This window comes from Gymnogyps californianus, chromosome 7 (genome assembly GCF_018139145.2).
Source record: "Gymnogyps californianus isolate 813 chromosome 7, ASM1813914v2, whole genome shotgun sequence".
Taxonomy (NCBI): Eukaryota; Metazoa; Chordata; class Aves; order Accipitriformes; family Cathartidae; genus Gymnogyps; species Gymnogyps californianus.
In genome coordinates this window covers 18,316,167-18,335,145 of record NC_059477.1, presented here as the reverse complement: position 1 = coordinate 18,335,145, position 18,979 = coordinate 18,316,167, and the positions used below count along the sequence as shown (strand labels likewise).

At 36.6% G+C, this 18,979-nt stretch overlaps 1 protein-coding gene across 1 annotated transcript in view; it reads left to right on the top strand.

The window, feature by feature from the left end:
• The window catches only part of OSBPL6 (oxysterol binding protein like 6), a 75,702-nt gene extending 58,023 nt beyond the window's left edge, over positions 1–17,679 (top strand). The window contains exons 14-25 of the mRNA XM_050900044.1: positions 1,998–2,105; positions 4,471–4,608; positions 5,996–6,083; positions 6,281–6,534; positions 8,812–8,949; positions 9,290–9,353; positions 9,969–10,047; positions 11,248–11,392; positions 12,520–12,664; positions 13,708–13,834; positions 14,414–14,536; positions 15,529–17,679. Of these exons, the coding sequence (XP_050756001.1) occupies positions 1,998–2,105; positions 4,471–4,608; positions 5,996–6,083; positions 6,281–6,534; positions 8,812–8,949; positions 9,290–9,353; positions 9,969–10,047; positions 11,248–11,392; positions 12,520–12,664; positions 13,708–13,834; positions 14,414–14,536; positions 15,529–15,637 (1,518 nt within the window). The 3' untranslated portion in view covers positions 15,638–17,679. The remainder of the gene's footprint in view (positions 1–1,997; positions 2,106–4,470; positions 4,609–5,995; positions 6,084–6,280; positions 6,535–8,811; positions 8,950–9,289; positions 9,354–9,968; positions 10,048–11,247; positions 11,393–12,519; positions 12,665–13,707; positions 13,835–14,413; positions 14,537–15,528) is intronic.
• Positions 17,680–18,979: the final 1,300 nt, after the last annotated feature.

Here is an 18,979-nt window from a genome sequence, read left to right as displayed (position 1 = left end):
GGCATATGTTCTATTATGACATAGGTCTAACCTCAATGCATGTGGAGGTGAAGGATATAATTTGGTTGTGTAAGCATGTATCTGTTATGGTTTTCCAAAGTAAAAAAAAGGATCAAATGTTTTTATACAAATGCTAGATATCTTTCCTGGAGCTGTTTCCAGCACAGCCAAGGAGATATTCTTGTTTTCTTAAATAAGTTTTAAATTTTGACTGCATATTTTCAGATTTCTTTTATATGTCCATGTCTCTAACTGCAAAAGGAATCATGGGTTACAGGATAATCATGGGTAAATTGGATTTTCAGATACACACCTATTACTGTCCAGCGTCTCCCCCACTTAAGCCAAAGGAAAAATTGTCATTGGCTTTAGTGGGGAAGAAAAGGTAAAGCGACAGTAAGTCCTCAGGTTGCAAAATAACTCACATTTTTTAATTCATTGTCAAGGAAACATAAAATCTTTTACTCTGAAGAATGGATTGGTGTGGAGTACTGCATCTGCAAGAAACGTGAGCAGAGATTTAAAGGCAAACAGAACTTCACCCAAATGTGTATATAACTTCATACGCTGTTATTGGGTTGGAGGTTTTTGCTATGAGATTAAAATTGATGCACAACGTTTCTATAGATACAGATGAATATCATGTTACACAGATTGATTACTGTGTATTGTAATAAAGGTTAAGGACAAGAGATAAGGGTAACCATTTCTGGTTATTGATACAAATTTAACTAAGACCTGTGGAGACTCATTAGCAACTTCTATAAAATAGGTGATCAGGTTTTCTTCTTGTTCCTGGCCTCCAGCGTCAGTCTAAAAGTCACTGCCAGACTTTAGTTCATAGTCTCAATGGCGAATAAGTGGAAATTTGACCTTAGTCAGATGGCCGGGTTTGACCAGTCTCATGACCAGGTTTGAGCAGTTTAAGAAGCTACTGCCAGGCTGCTGTTAGTCATCCCCTTTGCTTCCTGGTAGATGGCAACTGTGAACATGCCCAGACTGTTTCAGAACAAAGCAAAATGGGGTAATTTAAACTGTTCAGTGACAGTTTAAGCTAACCTATTTTACTTTGGTCCTACTTTGTTTCAGTACATTCATGCAATCTGTTCCTGGGTCTGCACTAGGGGGAGGCAGAAGATTCCTACTCCATTATAACAGCCATTTTCTACTAAAACAGTATGTCTGTCTGTTGTTCTTTTCTATAATCCTCAGTGCTGGGGATATATTAGGGTTAAGTCAGTTCATGTTCTAGGTATGTAACGTATTATATTTTTTCTGGATTCCAGAATCTTGTACATGAGTCTTTCTAGATAACAGACAATATATATATATGCACCCAAATTTATAATCTAGGTTGGGCTTTAAAAAAGGAGAAAACCCAGCAGATACCAGACACTAGTTGAATTCTGTTGGTATTTGTGACACTCTAATGGATCAGTAGTTTGAAATGAGTACACACATGCAAATATATCAAATTGATCTGGACAGGCAAGCACCCAATGATACTAGCAATTATGTTGTTTTTGCTGGAAAGGAAGCAATTTCCTTTTGCAGGCTCTAAGTGCTGTAACCTTGGTTCAGAAAGGGCTGTATAGTTGTAAACCAAGAATTGCCTCTTTGGGCATTTTGTGGGTAGTTCCAGTTTGTTGTTCTGCAGTTTCATTCTTTCTTGCTGCATTCACTCCCCATTTCCATAATGTACATAACCCACCAGTATACCAGCCAAAGAGCTATCTGAAGAATTAAAGTAGAATACCACTGTTACATTGTGGGAGAGTATCTGTCCCCCCTGCCTCCTGAAAATCACTGAAGGCAAACCAACCAAAAGATTAAATCATGTTAGAGAGGATCTCAAAATAGGTATCCCTCTAAAAATGGAAGAAAGGACGTTCTGTGATTTCTTAGGAAATTGCTGGGAAGAAGCTACTTTTTTTTTTTATTTTCTGTTTAACGCTTACTTTTTAATTTTAAATGAAATGTGCAATTTTTATTTTAAGGCTCTCAACCAGAATGCTGAACTAAGGAGTCGCTTGAACAGAATACATTCAGAATCTGTTATTTGTGATCAGGTTGTCAGTGTAAATATTATCCCTAGTCCTGATGAGGTAAGACTTTGGCCTTTAATGGATTTAGAGTACAATCAAACCTTGCTAATTCTCACTAATAGCTGAAACACCTGGCAAATTATAGAATTTTTCAGATTGGCAAGTATTCATTTATAGAAAAAGTCAGATTATATTTTCCCTACATAAAATAAAATTTCTGTCTTTTATTTTGCATATGTCAGATCTCATGAAAGAAGTTTGGTCTCTGCAGGGAAACAGGGAGGGACTCCAGTTTTGGAATATTAATTGTTGGCTGTGGGAATTAGTGAGGTTTTACTGTATTTGAATGTAACACACAGTAGCTAACCAATTCTGTATCTTAGTTTCTTGCCAAATCAACAGAACAGTTTAGTATTTAATGGCCTGATCCTGCAAGTGCTTAAAGGGCCTGATGTTTAATATTTTGAGTGGCACTGCTGAAATCAAAAGGTTCAGTCTATGAAACGAGCACTATACTAATATCATGTTTGCAACATCTAGTCTTTCTCATTTTGCTTTCCTCAGTCAACAGATTACTGAACATTTGTATTAATAACAAGTCAGCTTCCCTCATGAGAAGGACAAATCTGAATTTGTGAGCTGTAATATGTTACAATTAATATGGTCACTTTGACAGACATTCTGCTTGCATTTTACCAAAATATTTTTCATTTGTCATTTCCACTGATTTTTTTCTATGCATATGCCATTTCAATTAACATACTTTTGTCTCCTAATTATTTCTTCCAACAAGAAAGGTGGAAATATGTTTCAAATTACTTTTGTTTATTTGCTTTTTGAAAACATCCAAACAATTTTTCCAAGAGTCCAGCATGCTGGAGACTAGCAACAGAAGATAGAGGTGAAGTGGTGCCACAGCACAGCAATCTGCAGTGAAGTTCTGAGCAATGACCATCTCTTCTGTTTTGTGGTTTTTGTTGATTAGCTGTTTCTTTTTCATATGTACATTGTTATCTTGGTACAAGGGTGTCTGACTGAAGGAGTTTTTCAAAGAGGTTCCCAGATTTCTCGTTCACTTCTTCTCTTGATTGCTTTATCTATATATAATCTTGCAGTGTGTATATAATGCCGGTGTGAGCATCTTTTTCAGGTAGGGGCATATGTATTTTTCCAAGTCCCTCTAGCTTCTACAAGAACTTAAAATTTTAATCACTTCCTGTAAAGATAACAGTGACATGAGCTTCTGTTTCCATTATAATTCATCAAACATCATAAACCATCTACAAGCGTATAAGCCCCAGTGAAAAAGGAATGGGTTTTGACCTCTTGGCTTGTTTATGATTTTTTGGTTTTTGTTAGTGCATTTTGAGGCAACTATATAGAATAATTCTACAGGATTAAGATGTCAACAAAACCATTTGCAGGACTTCTGTAGTAAGATTAATGGGGATGGAGTTGCAATCTGAAGAGTTAACTGTGTTTAGAAGGGCTTCAGTAGTTTCATCTGTATTATCTCCCAGAAGCAACATGCTGTATAAACTAAGGGATTAAGTCAGAAGCCTGTTTCCCTCCACAGCAGCAGCAGCTCGTTTGGTGGAATGGTACAGGGAAAGAATCTTAATTTCCCACCCCCCCTTCTTAAAGCAATAGCCTGTAGGGTAACACGTTTAAACCTGGTGTTCCTCCCATCAATAGCAGGAAGAGGAATGTTCCACTATTTAAATTAGCTTGCCCCGCTACTGATATAACACAATTTTGAACCCTTGCCTTTGCTGTTAAATTCTCTTTATAATAAACCGTAGAGACTTCGTTCCCTTTAGTAGTATTGAGTCAGTGTTAATGGCATAATTCTAATGAGATCTGGAATACAAACATGGAATGAAAGCACATAAATATCTATTATAGCCATCCTCCTGAATATTCAAACATTTCAAACATTTGTTACTAAACTGGTTCACAAGCGCATTTATTTTGAAAGTAACTTATAACTCCCTGACCTTTATAAAGCTTTATATTTGAGTTTTGGTTGTATCAAAGCTAGCTCTCAGTGATATAATTTGTTATGACCAGGTATCTTTTCATCTGAATTTCATGGTTGAACTTGTCTGAAACAATCCAGCTATCGTCCACAAAATCATTCCTCTGGATACAGGACTAGATCTGTGATTATTTGCACTGCTAAAACTTAGCAGTTGATGCTGAGCAGGCCTCAAATGAAGATATGTATCTCACTGCTCAAAATGCACTTTATTTTGTAATTGTCAAAGTCTCATCTGTTAGATACATACAAAGCCCTGCTAAAATGCTGTCTTTAGTATCCTTGCTTATATTTGGCATAGAAAAATTATTCAGGTGATTTACCCCTTCTATGCATATTTCTTTTGTATTAGAAATAATACTTTATTTTTCTGTGCTTTATTTACAGACGGGTGAACAAATTCATGTCAGTTTGCCACTGTCTCAGCAAGTTTCTAATGAGAGCAGGCTCTCTATGTCTGAATCCATTTCAGAGTTTTTTGATGCACAGGAAGTGCTTCTATCTGCCAGCTCGTCAGAAAACGAGGTAGGTTATGACAGCATGCTGCAGCTTTGCTGTTGGACAGATTTAGGTATTGCTACCACTAGTGAATGATTTTTTTTTTTTTTTAATAATGCTACTTAGAATAAAAAGGTATCAGAATGTGTAAGGTGTAGATAAATGAACCTGAGACTCCCTTGTGACGGGGTGCAGAAGTTCCCTGAAGTGTAAAACTGAGTTGAAAGTTGTTTGTATCAGTAGCTTATGTTCAGTACAGGACCCTGCTAGACTAGACTATGGCAGTTTCAGATAAGGATGATATAGACAGGAGCAATTATGTCTGACTATGTAGTCAACTAATTTAGATTTTAAAATATTCTTTAAAAAAAAAAGTCTTCTAGTATACATATGAAGTTATTCTCTGTAATCAGAGTAGACAAAAGCCTGAAAAATTGGCTCACTCAAGCTGAAAGTTGAAGCAGTCAGGTACAGTTCAGGCTCCTGAATCATGTTGCTGTCCACAGCTTTCCTGCGCTATCCTGAATAAATTCTTCATTTTTTATTTTTTTTCTATTTTTTAAAATACCTTTTTATAAAGCCACAGTAGTGCTGTGGTCTACCACAACTCTTCTGTAAGAGGAAATAAGAGTGTGCCACTGTATTTTCTCTTTGACAAGGATTGCTCATGTGCTGCGAGTTAGCACAACCACAGCTAGAGTTGTTAATCTAAAGAATGGAATGGTTCCTTATCTTATTGCTTCTGGCAGGTGTAAAGTACATGTTATCTCAATAGTCTGGATTGTCTATATCAGTATGGAAAATTGGTGTGTCTGTATGGTATAAACAAAATGGAAACTTTACAAAATCACCTGCAAATGGTATAGGCTTTATAATAAATACTCTGTCATCAGTAAATACTGTAAAATATTTTGAAAGTAATATTTCTGAAAAAAATATTTTTTGTTAAAAAAATTCTTAAAAATAGTCTTAACACTGATGTAGTTCTTGTTTTGCAAAATGATAGGTTGATGTTTATATAATTATTTGCTGAAACACAAGCTGCATTTTATTGTTTGGTTCTTTATAAAAAACACAAATCTGACTATCTCTTCTCACCTCCCATCCCCAGCGCATTACGTTGTCAATTTTTTGTTCATCTCTGATCTCATTTGAAGTCACCCTTTTGCAAATTTAATGTGTGTATTTGGCTTCATAATAAGGAATTCAGAAACATAAGGAGAGCATAGCATTTGTTTTGACACTTCTAGTGAATTGGCAGTATGGGCTGATTGAAACATCCAGTTGATTTAGTTAAAAGCTCTAATTGGGCAGAGATGATTTCTTTGAATATTTGTGTTTCAATTTTTTTTGTCTAATTTGTCAGTATATTTTATATGTATTTGACTTAATTGATATTATATTTATGTTTTAGGCTTCTGATGATGAATCTTATATCAGTGATGTGAGTGATAATATATCTGAGGACAACACCAGTGTTGCTGACAACATTTCTCGGCAAAGTATACTGCTATGTTTTAAACTTTGGGAAATTATGTTGGTTATGTTCATGTACCAGATTTACTGCGTGTCTATACAAGACCAACTCAGCTGAAATCAGTGAAGCTGGGCTTACTTGTTCTGGCGGTGATTTGGTTCAATGGATAAGTCTTTTTTTCTTAATCGGGTGCTTTCTTATGATAGTTTTTTCCCTTCCCAGTTCTTAATGGTGAGCTAACAGGAGGCGCATTCAGGAATGGACGGAGAACTTGTCTCCCAGCTCCCAGCCCTGACACCAGTAACATCAACCTGTGGAATATTTTGAGAAATAACATTGGCAAAGATCTTTCCAAAGTATCCATGCCAGTTGAGCTAAATGAACCTCTGAATACCTTGCAACATCTTTGTGAAGAGCTGGAGTACAGTGAACTCTTGGACAAGGCTGCTGAAACAGATGATCCTTATGAACGCATGGTAATAAATTTAGTGTAGCACTTCTTATGTCTGTATTAAAAAGGGAGCTGTTGGATGGAGGTCTGTGCAGGGTCCTCTCTTATTCTTCCTGTTCACAGACAACAGAGCTCCCTGCTGGGTCAGACAAATGCTGTGAACAATTACAGGTGGTAGGTTTGATCTGAACAAGGCTGAGGGACTTTTCTTCACTTCAAACCAAGTCCTGCAATTGTACTCATTGATATGAAGACTGATCTTACTCTCTAGGATTGTATATGTAGGCATTGGCAGTTTCTAACCCTGCAGCATCCTTTCCTGGCTTTCAGTGATCAAGTCCAGCAGCCTCCAAGAGCTAATCAAGTCTGTGGCTGGCTTATGATCAATGTAGGTGTCAATAAGATGTCATCCTAGGCAATTTCTAATAGAGAAGTTCCAAAACACTAAAACAAAGTTTGACTGGGCAGCCTGACTTCAGCTCCCCTGTACGTATGTCTTGAGTTTTTAACTGACAACCAACAGCCTATGTTCAGCTCTCAGGGTGTTTTGATCTGTCATGTCTCCTTTTCCTCAGAAGAAACAGGGAAAGGCTGTTAGGGGAAAGTTGGCAGTGTTGTTGCTGAACATATCTACTGTTCCCTGGTATGGGTTGGCAGCACTGTAGATAATTGGGAGAAGAGAGGTTGCCTGTGGCTGTCATATAGCCACATGCTCAGGTCCATGAACTGCCATGTTCATGTGGCCTGCAGGAGAGCAAGGGGTCCTAAACACTGGTATTTTTTTCCTTGCAACTGAAGAAGTTGAACCTGTCTTATTGGTAGGAGGTTGAATTATTTGTCATCACATGCTGTTTTCCTACAAGACTCCTTATGTCCCTCACAAAAGGGAGATCCTGTAAGGACTGGGCAGGGTTGTACTGAGTAAAGCAGGCTGTTTGCCTGGAGGACTCTGCCTCCTTTGTTGAAAAGCTTGGAAGGTGAGTATTGAAGGAGTCAGGAGAGTTCAGGAAGGAAAATCCACGGTGCAACCAAAAGCTTCCTTGGAAACACGGATTCAATCCCCTTCTCTGCTACAGATATCTAGTGCAATACTGGGGATACAAGACAAACTTTTAACAAGCACCTTAAAAATGCAAATTGCACACCCAAGCTGAGGCATGTGGTACTACTTGGCAGAAGTACTGAATACCCAAAGCTTCAGTGGTAGCAGTGCTGTGAATATGTTACCTGATTCTTCACTGTTCTCTGAAAAATCAGGACTTTGCTATCTTAAATAAGTGTCCAAAACTAGTGGAAACTTTTTTCTTCTCACTGCTTTATATATCATAAGGATAGTAAAACCCCTCATTTTTCTGTAGTGTCTTATAGTTAAATTAATGAAAAAGGTTTTGGAAGAATGAAGGTTTTTACTGTTGAAGAAAAGCCCGTGAAAAGAGCATTAATTCTGTTGATGCTTCATTTATGAATAATATGAAATGAATAGAGAATGGAGCACCCATTACACAGTGGGAAGAAAACAAAGCATGTAAAATCTCACACGAGTGTTACGTCCTTGCTAGCATGAGGAAAGGGGGACCTGGTTAAGGTTCGCCCCGCTGTTAGCATATTATCCATAGCTGAGTGATTTTTATCCCTGTATTGCTTTCCTGAAGTTTTGTTTGGACTTCTGAGTGCCTGTTGTGATTTTTTTTTTTTTTTTTAACTATGCTAAAGGGAGCTGTAATCTAAATTACCATGGCGTGTCGCTTAACTTATTACTCCCAGCTAGGCCTGGTTTAGAGATTACTAGATTTTGGTTGTACATGGAGATGAGGGGGCTGATAAGGCTGCACATGCGTGGAAGATCCTGAGATAACTCTGCATTAAGGACATCCTAAGTGAGAGCCGTTTATGTTTGGCACTAAATAGAATAGTTCCCATAGGAAAATGGTATGTGATCTTGTCATTAGAAGTTATCATATAATATTTATTCACAGGGAGTATAGACTAGAGCTGGGTCTGTGTTTTAGATCATTAGTGATAAGCCTGGTCAAAGGTAGAAAAACAGTATCTTGTTCAGATTGTTATTTTAGGGGACTGTTGAAAAAGACTGACTGAGGCCATGAAGAAGAACAACTCATATCAACAAAAGAAATACAGTTTATACTGGCTCTGGCTGGGATGTATGGCTTCACTCTCAGGCATGCTTCATTAATCCAGATTTCACTCTGAGTGGAGTGAGTTGTGTGATACCACATAGTGATGGCATATACACAAGAATCTCTGCTTGTTCTCACTTACGTTCTTGTCTGTATTTTCACAGGTTCTCATAGCTGCTTTTGCAGCGTCAGGCTATGCCTCTACATACTTTAGAGCAGGAAGCAAGCCATTTAACCCAGTGCTTGGTGAAACTTATGAATGTATTAGAGAAGACAAAGGATTTCGATTTTTCTCAGAGCAGGTAAAGCTTGTTTCTAGATAGACACTCCTGTTTAGATTTAGATTTTGCTTTCTTTGTTTTATAGAGTAATCTTGTTTTTTCTTTCTAGTTAGAATGGTTTGCTTTCTTAGTAGTAAAGAAAGGCTGTTAGTATGACTGAACTTTGTTAAATGCTAGAAGGTAGATATTTTTATAGTAATCACAACAAAGTGTTTTAAGTATAAACTTAAGTTGCATCTGTTTTCATAGCAACATAGGCTAATAAATAGTGCGGGCTATTTAGTATTTTCATATTTCAGTAACAATTATATTGTCTTGGAAATGAAAATGAATTGTGTTTAACTCAGCCAAACTTTTTCAGGTTAGCCACCATCCTCCCATTTCGGCCTGTCACTGTGAATCGAAGAACTTTGTGTTTTGGCAAGGTATACTTTTTTAATTCAAAAGCATAAACTCCTTTTTTATTAGCAAGTAAAAACTTTGTCTGTATAAGCTGAGCTTTGCATTTGGAACTTACTCAAAATTTCTATACTTATTATTTTTGTAGTAACATATAACAAACTGATGCTCTGAATTATTTAACTCCAAATTCTCATTCTGAAGAGTGAGCAGACGTGTTATAACTTCCCTTGTCACTTGCAGTCTGTTTATACTTTTCTGGTTAAAAACTTTTTACCAAGAAAATTATTATTTCTTACAAACACAAGCAATTCTTTTTACACAGTTGAATGAGCAGCTCTTTCTTTCCTTGTATCTACTGGCATATGCATTTAATATGTATTGAATGTTTTCATGAGAGATTTGACAGTAATGTAGCACAGGCATGACTCCTAGAAGAAAATCAAACTTATATTTAGTTTTTCTGACCTAATGTCATTTTCTAGTATTTTTTCTTTGTTTTGTATTTTCCCTGGCAACCTCACACTGTCCTGTTTTAAACTGGGTGATCTAGCATAGATCATCTCATGTGCCACACAGATCACTGCAAGGGGCAGACTTTGGTCTTTTCAGTTTTGTAAATCTTTCACTGTTATATTCAGATATCAGGTGGAAAAACAAATTCTGGGGGAAATCGATGGAAATTCTGCCAGTTGGAACCTTGAATGTGACTCTTCCAAAGTAAGCTACTGTCCTATTTCCTTTTGTTTCCAGTCTTTGCTGCAATCTAATCTGTGCTGCCTTGTGAATGGATTGGGGGAAGTGTATGCAGACATCACATGAATTGTACTGGTGAGAGTTAGTGCCTAGCTCAAATCTCTCCTTAGTGTACAGGTGGGATACTGAAGCATTTTTGAGCCTGAAGATCCATTTGGGTTTTTGGAGGAAAAATATACAAACTCTCTAGAAAGCGATAGACAGAGGGGGATAGAAATGTTTTAGGAGAGAGAGCCCAAGTTTTACATGTACAGTAGTGATCAACTGTTCAGAACAAGGCTGCAATATAGGACTGTCAGCAGCTAGCGCTGTCCTTACTAAGGCTCTCAATACTGCTAAGTGTTCCCTCAGAACAACCACTAGTAACAATGTAAGGTCATTTTTCAAAATAAGGCAAAGCATGTTCTTCAGATGTTGACAGAGTAGTGAGAAGAAGAAGTAAGAAGTTTCAATCCCAGAGATATCAGGGAGTACTATTCTGTTGTACATTGCAGCAGCTTTCTTTCTGCTCTAACAGTATGCATCGCTCCACTTCACCTCTTTATCCATCTTACGAAATTGAAGTAAATGCACTCAAGAGCATCTTTGTCTTCTGTCTTCATGCTTGCCCCTCAACTTTGAAGGAGAATGTGCTTTGCACAATATAATTCCCTCATTTTATTGCCTTGTTTGACAACAGAGATGCTGTGGCTCTGAGTAGTTGTTACAGAGGGAAAGGGATGATGTGCCAGTGAGCTCCTGCTTGCTACTTCCTTTCCATATTAATTTTGTTCTATTTGTAACTTAATTACTTTGTCTGCTTATAACCTCAATTTAGCTTTATGTTGATCTTTGGGTCACTGTCCTGCCCCTAAAGGAATTGTGGCCAAAGCACTTAATGCTCTGAGGACAGTGAATATGCTGTGCAGGGCTTTGGTGGTTCATAATGTCTTGATTTGTGGTTCATAGTACCATTCTTCAGTTCTCTGCACTAGAGCTTAGGTGAGCTCCTCTATGAAGGATTAGTAATGTACCCAGAACCAGTGCTTTAATGAAGTAAGCTATTGTTTCAAAAGTTTTTGAGGAATATGGTCTTGTATTTATGATAATGTAGCTATGTTTTACTTTTTTGTCCGCAAGGATCATGATTAATATGTTACCAACTACTTGTTAATCTGTTCCTAGGTATGGAGACTACTATGTCTGGAACAAAGTCACTACTTGCATACATAATATTCTTAGTGGAAGGAGGTGGATAGAACACTATGGAGAGATAACTATCAGAAACACCAAAAGCAGCATTTGTATTTGTAAACTCACATTTGTCAAGGTAACATATGTATTCTAATACATATCATATATTCATAAAACTGCATAGTTTAAGGATACATCAAGCTGTTTCTTCAGTATTCCTGAAATCCACATTCCACATTTTGTCTTATCAACATTTGTAAATATGTAAATTGTCAAATGAGAGTGCTATGTCAAGTAGTATGATTCTATTCCACTGAACATTTGATATCAGTGTGTTACACTGCTGTATAGCGTGTGCTATACTGTTGTTGGTTTTAGGTTAAAAATGAAATGTCATAATTTCTTTTCTATTACCACAATGAAAACGCAAAGTCATTGTAGACTTTTGTGCCATTTTACTTCTGCCTTTACTAGAATTTGGCAGTCAATATTTTTATCTCTTTAGATTAAATAACGCTGCTTTGGTTCATAGTATTTTAATATCCAGGCAAGGGCCATATATAAAAATAGATCACTGTATAGCTATGTTACTATCAATATTTTCCCTAAAAATAAGTTTGTCTTCATATTGCAACAAAATACATCAATACCATTGCAGTGTTAGCAATGGTGCATTACCGTAAATCTGAAATTCACATTTTGATGGATGTTCTGAGAATGGGCAACTGGCTCAGTAGGTGAAGGTGTAAGAAATGAATGTGTCTAAGAAAAGCAAAACAGAGAAGAGAAACAGAAAGCAACAAATAACAAGTAATACTGGCTGAACGTCTTCCCTGCTGCAAACAGTAGTGTGCAGCACCCATCAAAGGATTCCCTTAAACGTACAGGTATGTTCAGTATTTCTCCATATAGAAAGAAGAGATTTAGCTGGCTCTGATCTTGACACTTTCAAAGTGTCATTTTTGCTGAATTGTGTGGGATTTGGGTTAATGAACAACAATGTAGTTCCCAGCTATGCAGATAATTTAAATACCTTTATACCAAAACCACATACCAAATTATTCAGGGTTTCTCATATACTAAATCAATTAATATTCACATCATCTGAATTTCGAATTCTGATATTCTTGGTTCCAGGTGAGCTGTTCCGATACAAAATTTGGACAGTTGGTGCCACATATTAAGATTCATGCAGTATCCGTATTGGTACAATGGGTAACACGAAAACCAGTGTGAACTAGTAATTTTTTGTTAAACTTGCAGGTGAACTACTGGAATTCAAACGTAAATGAGGTGCAGGGTGTTGTGATAGATCAAGAAGGGAAGGTGGTTCATCGCCTTTTCGGAAAGTGGCATGAAGGCCTTTATTGTGGGGTTGCACCTTCAGCCAAATGCATATGGAGGCCAGGTAAGAAGCTTGTAATAAACTCTGGCAGACACTGTAGTGTAACCCTAAACTATGTAAAGCTGTTTTAGCCATCATTTTAAATACACAAAGTACTACTGGAGAAATTAAATTTCTGGCTAGACAAATAAACAAGAATTTACATGAGTTTATAATAATGCTAAATGGAAATGTTCTTATAGTAATGGTAAATGGAAATGTTCTTACAGGGCATAGTCTTTTACATCTTAGTCTGACTCCTGGTCAAATATTCTGGGGTCTTGGGGTCAACGTAAGAATGAAATTAAGAAAAAAATTAGATGTCTAGGCCTGCCCACCTGCCTTCTCACAGAGAGCAGGGTAGCTTATTTGAATTCAACAAATAGGAGGTGGCAGTTTATTGAGTTTGCTGTCTTAATGCTTTATTAGCCTAAAGGATTGGTCTTCAGAGATGGCGAGCTCCCGTGGTTTCAGGAGCTGATGTCAACTTCCTTATTGCTTGCTTAGAGGCACTGAGGTTGAATTAGTCATCCTTTGCAGCTATAGTATCTTTCATACATGCAGAGTGATTATCCAGGAATTGTCATTATTGTTAGTAGTTTGAACCCTACTTTGCACGCTACTCTCTGCAATGTCTACTCTGCCATTAGTGCTGAAGGTGTTGGACAGTGCCGAATCAGTCTGGAAGTGAGCATTATGTTCCAAAATTAACTCTGAAGATCAGTAAAGGTTAGCTTTTATACAGACATTTGATAAGCCCACTTTCTGGGGAACAGAAAACTATGTTTTACTTGAAAATCTTGAAAACAGTGATTTTTATTTAAAAAGATCATAAATGTTTTGAATCTATTAGCATGTAATTACAGCCTCTGCAGGATAAGCAGTTGAAATTAATATTTAGTGAATGTTGTTCCACCTAGAGAATAGCTTTTGATGCTTTTTAATTGTATGTAAGAGTAAAATATATTAATATTTTTGCTGTTATAATTTAATAAATAAATGAATCTCTTGCATATTTAGAGTTATAGTTTAAAAAGATTTTTTCTTTCTCATACATATTCATACAGGCTCCATGCCAACCAATTATGAACGTTATTATGGCTTCACGAGGTTTGCTATTGAGCTCAATGAATTAGATCCTTTACTGAAAGATCTTCTTCCTACAACAGATGCACGATTCAGGCCGGATCAAAGGCAAGAATGCTTATTTATACACTTAATATTTGGTGGTTTTAAGGCTGGGTTTGGCTAGGTATTGAATTTTGTCTATGTCTTCACTACAGTCTGAACTAAGCTTTGGAGGATTCTGCTAGCAGAGAAGGTATTCAGTATTGCAATCAAATTTCTGCTTTACCCGGTTGAGGGAAAGCAGAAAGCATCTTGTTGGTATAGTAGAGCTATAGTGCAGTCTTTGGGCAGAGGTAGGATTCCTCATAACAAACTGGAAAGACAGGCTCTGAAATGTCATGCCCTTCTGCTATGAATGAAAGCAACATTAATTGCCTCCTAATTCTCAGTTCATAGTACTTCAGTGTTCGTGATATGCTGAAGTTACTGAAGAAAGTGTATGCCTTAGGCTATAGGTCAGGTACATGTAACTGGGGAGTCACATCTCAGTTATTCTTATTTTATGAGGTTATGACTAGATCTGAAAGTGGGTACAACACAGACAACAAGCTTGGCTTCTGCTTGTCTTTTGTGACAATTGGTGCTAGAAAACTCCTTGTTCTAGACACTGTATGATTGCTATAGGACCTGCTGTTATTCCTACAGGCTTCTGGAGGAAGGAAATGTAGAAGCGGCAGCATCTGAGAAACAAAGAATAGAGGAACTCCAGAGAGGTCGGAGGCGGTACATGGAAGAAAACAGCATTGAATATGTACCCAAATTTTTTAAGTGAGTCTGTTCATTTCAGTAGTAAGTCTCTGTTTTCTATAGTGTGACTGGACAAAGTACTACAAGAATTACCACCAATGTAGTCTGTTAATTGTGAAAGCCTGGAAAATGGCAATTTTAAGAAAAATAATCAGATACCTGATCTCTGCCTGAAGCAATTTTTACATAGTTTAAAGCTTCATAATTGAAAGATCATTTTCTCACAATGGGCAACAGCTATACAAGCCTGCTGCACTCCTCGGCCAATGTTTTTTGAACTTTGAAGTGGAATAGGAGTTTAATATTTGGATCTAAGATTTAACTATGTTATTGTTTTAAGTCATTGCATAAACAAAGTAATAAATAGTGACCTAAACAACAACATCATACATATATCTCTCTCTATAAAATGTATATATAAATGTATATATATACACTTAAATTACAATTTATTTATTATTGAGTGTGTGTGGGGGGGTTCTTTGTTTTTGTTTTTAATTAAGCGTTCTTCTGAAACAAGGGATAATCATACCAAATAGCCTGATGTTTAGCATGGGGAATCAAAAGTGAAAAGATTGAACGTGCTTGATGCAGTTTTGTAGTGGAAGATGAGCAAAATACAGAGGAGACAAACAATATAAATGGTAAAAGGCTTGCATTCTGCAAGCTAGATGTCTTGGTTGATCCTCTGCACATAATCAGAATCTGTAATGGCCAAAGAGACTTTAAATGGCTCTAAGACCTGCTCACACAGATCAGACAACAGATTTGCAATCTTGGCTGTTTTCTAAACCTTCCACTTGTGACACAGGTAAAGGTTGATTTTTATTTTTAAATCCTTGACTGTTCTTGTGTCCTTTAGAAATATGAAATCATATTTAGTATTGGGTTAGATCAGAGAGGTATGGGATTTGATTTCATATTGCATAAGAGCAGAGATCTATGGTCAGAACTTCTTTTTCCTCTCTCTCTCTCTTTTTTTTTTTTTTTTTCTTTTTTTTCCCTTTCTACAGAAAAGTTATCGACACTAATCAAAGAGAAGCCTGGGTTACCAATGACACCTACTGGGAACTGCGAAAGGATCCTGGCTTTAGTAAAGTAGAAATTCCCGTACTCTGGTAAACTGAGAATGTAGATCTAGTAAACATATCACTCTGAAGAAAAAAATAACTATGCACAATATGTTTCTTATAGCTAAGTGTGGTTTGTGGGTCTACGGAAAAACCTATCATTCGCATTTATATTCATCTTTATAATGGACTTTTGAAAGTGCATTAGACCAGGCCCCTGACCACTTCTGGATCTTTTTAATTTTGCAGCAGCCATTAAAAAAAAAAAAAGAAAAGAAAAAAAAAAGAAACAGAAACCTTTTAAAGTTTCATACGCTGAAAATTCAGAACAAAAGAAGCAGATGAGTTATCCAAAGTCACTCGGAAGAGGTGGTAAACGCAAAACTGCAACCGGTGCTTTAAACAGACATTAAGAGTAATGTAATTTAAATTAAAAAAAAAAAAAAGGAAGAAAAAGAGAAAAAAATCCATTTTGTTTCAACTATTTTTGTTAAAAACTTGGGTCACAACACTGTCATTTCTGGCTTCAGGTTAGTCCTTTGGTGTGATGTGCTTGGACTGGCCTTTGTCAAAAAGATATGCTTTTCTGGAAGCTGTTCCCATTCATATGCCATTGTTCATGCCTTAAATAAAATATGAAGATGTACAGTAAGTAATTTTAAAATACGTATGCTTAGGCTTGTGTGAAGGGCAGATTTTTAAAGCACTAGAATTTTATCATGATATAAATATTGGAGAACCTGCATTATTTAAAATCAAAAGACAACCAAACATCTAAATGTATTTCAGAGGAGTGAGATCTACTGTACATGCTTTAGCTTTGGGAAGCTAACTGTATAATCAGACTGAAAAGAAACTGCTAACTGGTTGAATTTGAGACAATTTTGGTAAATGCATATGAATTACTAGTCAGAAAGTTCATATTCTAAATGACTGATGCTGAGATGCAATCATCACTTTTACTGCTGGCTGGACATAGTCTCACAGTGAATCTCATTTCCCTGTAACTGTTTATACAATTAGAATTCCCTGAAGCTTTGCAACAGCATTAAAAGCACAGAAAGATTTCATGGGAAGGTCTCTGGCTTCTCTCCAGAAGCTGGATAGTATTGTAAATACAACTGTTTTCTGTCACACACACTGTTTACTTTACTGGCTCTGTTTTTTCCCCATACACTTTTCTTATCTATATTTATATTTGAGAGTATGGCAGAGGCTCCCATGCATTGTAGCTAACAACTACTACTTGTGTTGCCAAAATAGCTTTTGTGCAAAATTATATTTTACAGTTTTTCATAAAGTGATTCTATATTTTTGATTAAGAACCAAGTCTCTTATGTGTTGCTAAGCCTCAGTTAATATACGTGGGAGAAGGCTTGGCACTTTCTATTTGAAAATCTCTGAAACATTAAACAGTAGGAGGGCAGATTTTAATAAAAAGAAAAAAAGTAATTTTATTAGGTAAAAACTGCATTCCATACGGTATGATCTAGTCTTCCATTTATGCACGTATTATACATCCAGGCACTGATGACAGGTTAGATTTCATGCATATACACTGTATTTCTTTCTACACATACACAGCGTACATAGTGCACTTGAATTTTTCTATTTAAGATTGATTCCAGTACTGAGACCTGAAAAAAAAATTATTAGATAGGTATGTGATCCTGCCAGCAGAGCTGCTTGAACAGTTCTCAGTAGATTACCACACATACCTAGCTCTCTGCCTGCTTCTTCCTTTTGCAGAGTCAGGTCCCTACAGAACTGAGATTACTTTGATTATTTAATACATATTCAGTTGTCCCCCTTGTTTGTATGGCAAAGCAACTGGCAGAGCAACTAGCTACTAATGAATTCCAATTTCCTCACACAGTTCTGTTATCAGGAAGAAATATGAAAACCTAAAGAAAATATTAAGTAGACTTTTTAAGAGTTGTGAATGCTCATGAATTGCTTATGAATATTTGGTATAAAAAACCTATGTGCAGATTAACAGGATTTCTTCCAAAAAAAATTTTGAATTATTCAAACAACGGCATCTTTTTCTTTCCTAGTTGAACCTAGTCTGATTTTTTTATTTTTTTTTTTAGTTCTGCAATTGTTATTATAAGAAAATGAAAATATATCAAAGTTTGGTTTTTTTAATCATACTTGGTTAACTTCATCCTACTTGCTTTAATGACATTACACTATGAATCAAATTGGCACATTGTGTGCAAAATAGCAATTAATTATTCTGTGTCACTTTCCTTAAAAACAACAATATTAAACATTTGCCCACCTCATGCTCCAGTCTTTGTGTGCAGTTCACCGTGATATTAAAAGCATTATGTGTCTATGACTGCAAGTACATTTGAGGGACAGAAACTGCACGTCCTCAAAATTTTTTGAAAGTCGTTTTTTAATTTAAATACAGAAATAAGGTCTTTAGTTTTACAGTGTTCTGCTAGTGCTTTGTGAACGCCATTATTTGCAATGCAAACTGAAACTTGGTGAACACTAAAGATGCTATCACTGATTTAATTATTTTTTACAATTCTTTATTTGACATTCGTTGAAAGAAAAATAACATTAACATTTTTAGAATTAAAAAAAAACTGTGATATGCTAAATCTTTCTGTTGAAGGCACTTTTTAAGCCTACTGATTGTTAAATTAGTTAATTAGTAAGTAGAAGAAACACAAAACAATGCATCACAAAATATTTGCAGTCTTTATCAGAAATTGAAAAGTGCTAGCAGATGTACCGTAAAGCAATTTCTTATAGTGCAGAATTCTCTGGATTCTGTGCAACATCTTTTATTAAAATTTTCCTGTAACTTTGGGGGACATCATGACACATTTTGTGCTGTTTCTAAAGAGAATGGGTTAACAGAGGCTAGGTCTGGGGGCTTCTATCCAAATTATAATTTGTAGACAACCTGTGAAATTTCACCAGCACTGAGTTGCGCGGGATAGTGGGCTTTCCACGTCCCCTGCCAGTGTAGTGCAGCATGGGGTTTCCCATGTTGCAACGAGAACACACTGTTGGCTCCTTTGCAGCCTGGCACCCCTTGTAAGTGCCTGCTGCTTTTTGACAGGGCTGCTGCTCAGCCATCCCTTCCCAGCACATGCGATTTTTCTGCCCCAGGTGCAGACCTTTGCACTTCTATTGAACGTCATAAAGTGTCTTCTGGCCCAGTCCTCAAGCTGAGCAATGTCCTTTGGATTGAAGCTCTGCCATTTGGCATGCCGTCTCATGCTCCTAATTTAATGTCATCTGCGAACTTATTAGCATGTAGTCTATGTCCTTGCCCAGGTCACTGGTGAGATGTTGATTGACATGGTCCACAAAATTGATACCTGCAGGGCTGTCCTCATTGCTGGCTGCCAGCAGGGCTTAGGTCATTGAT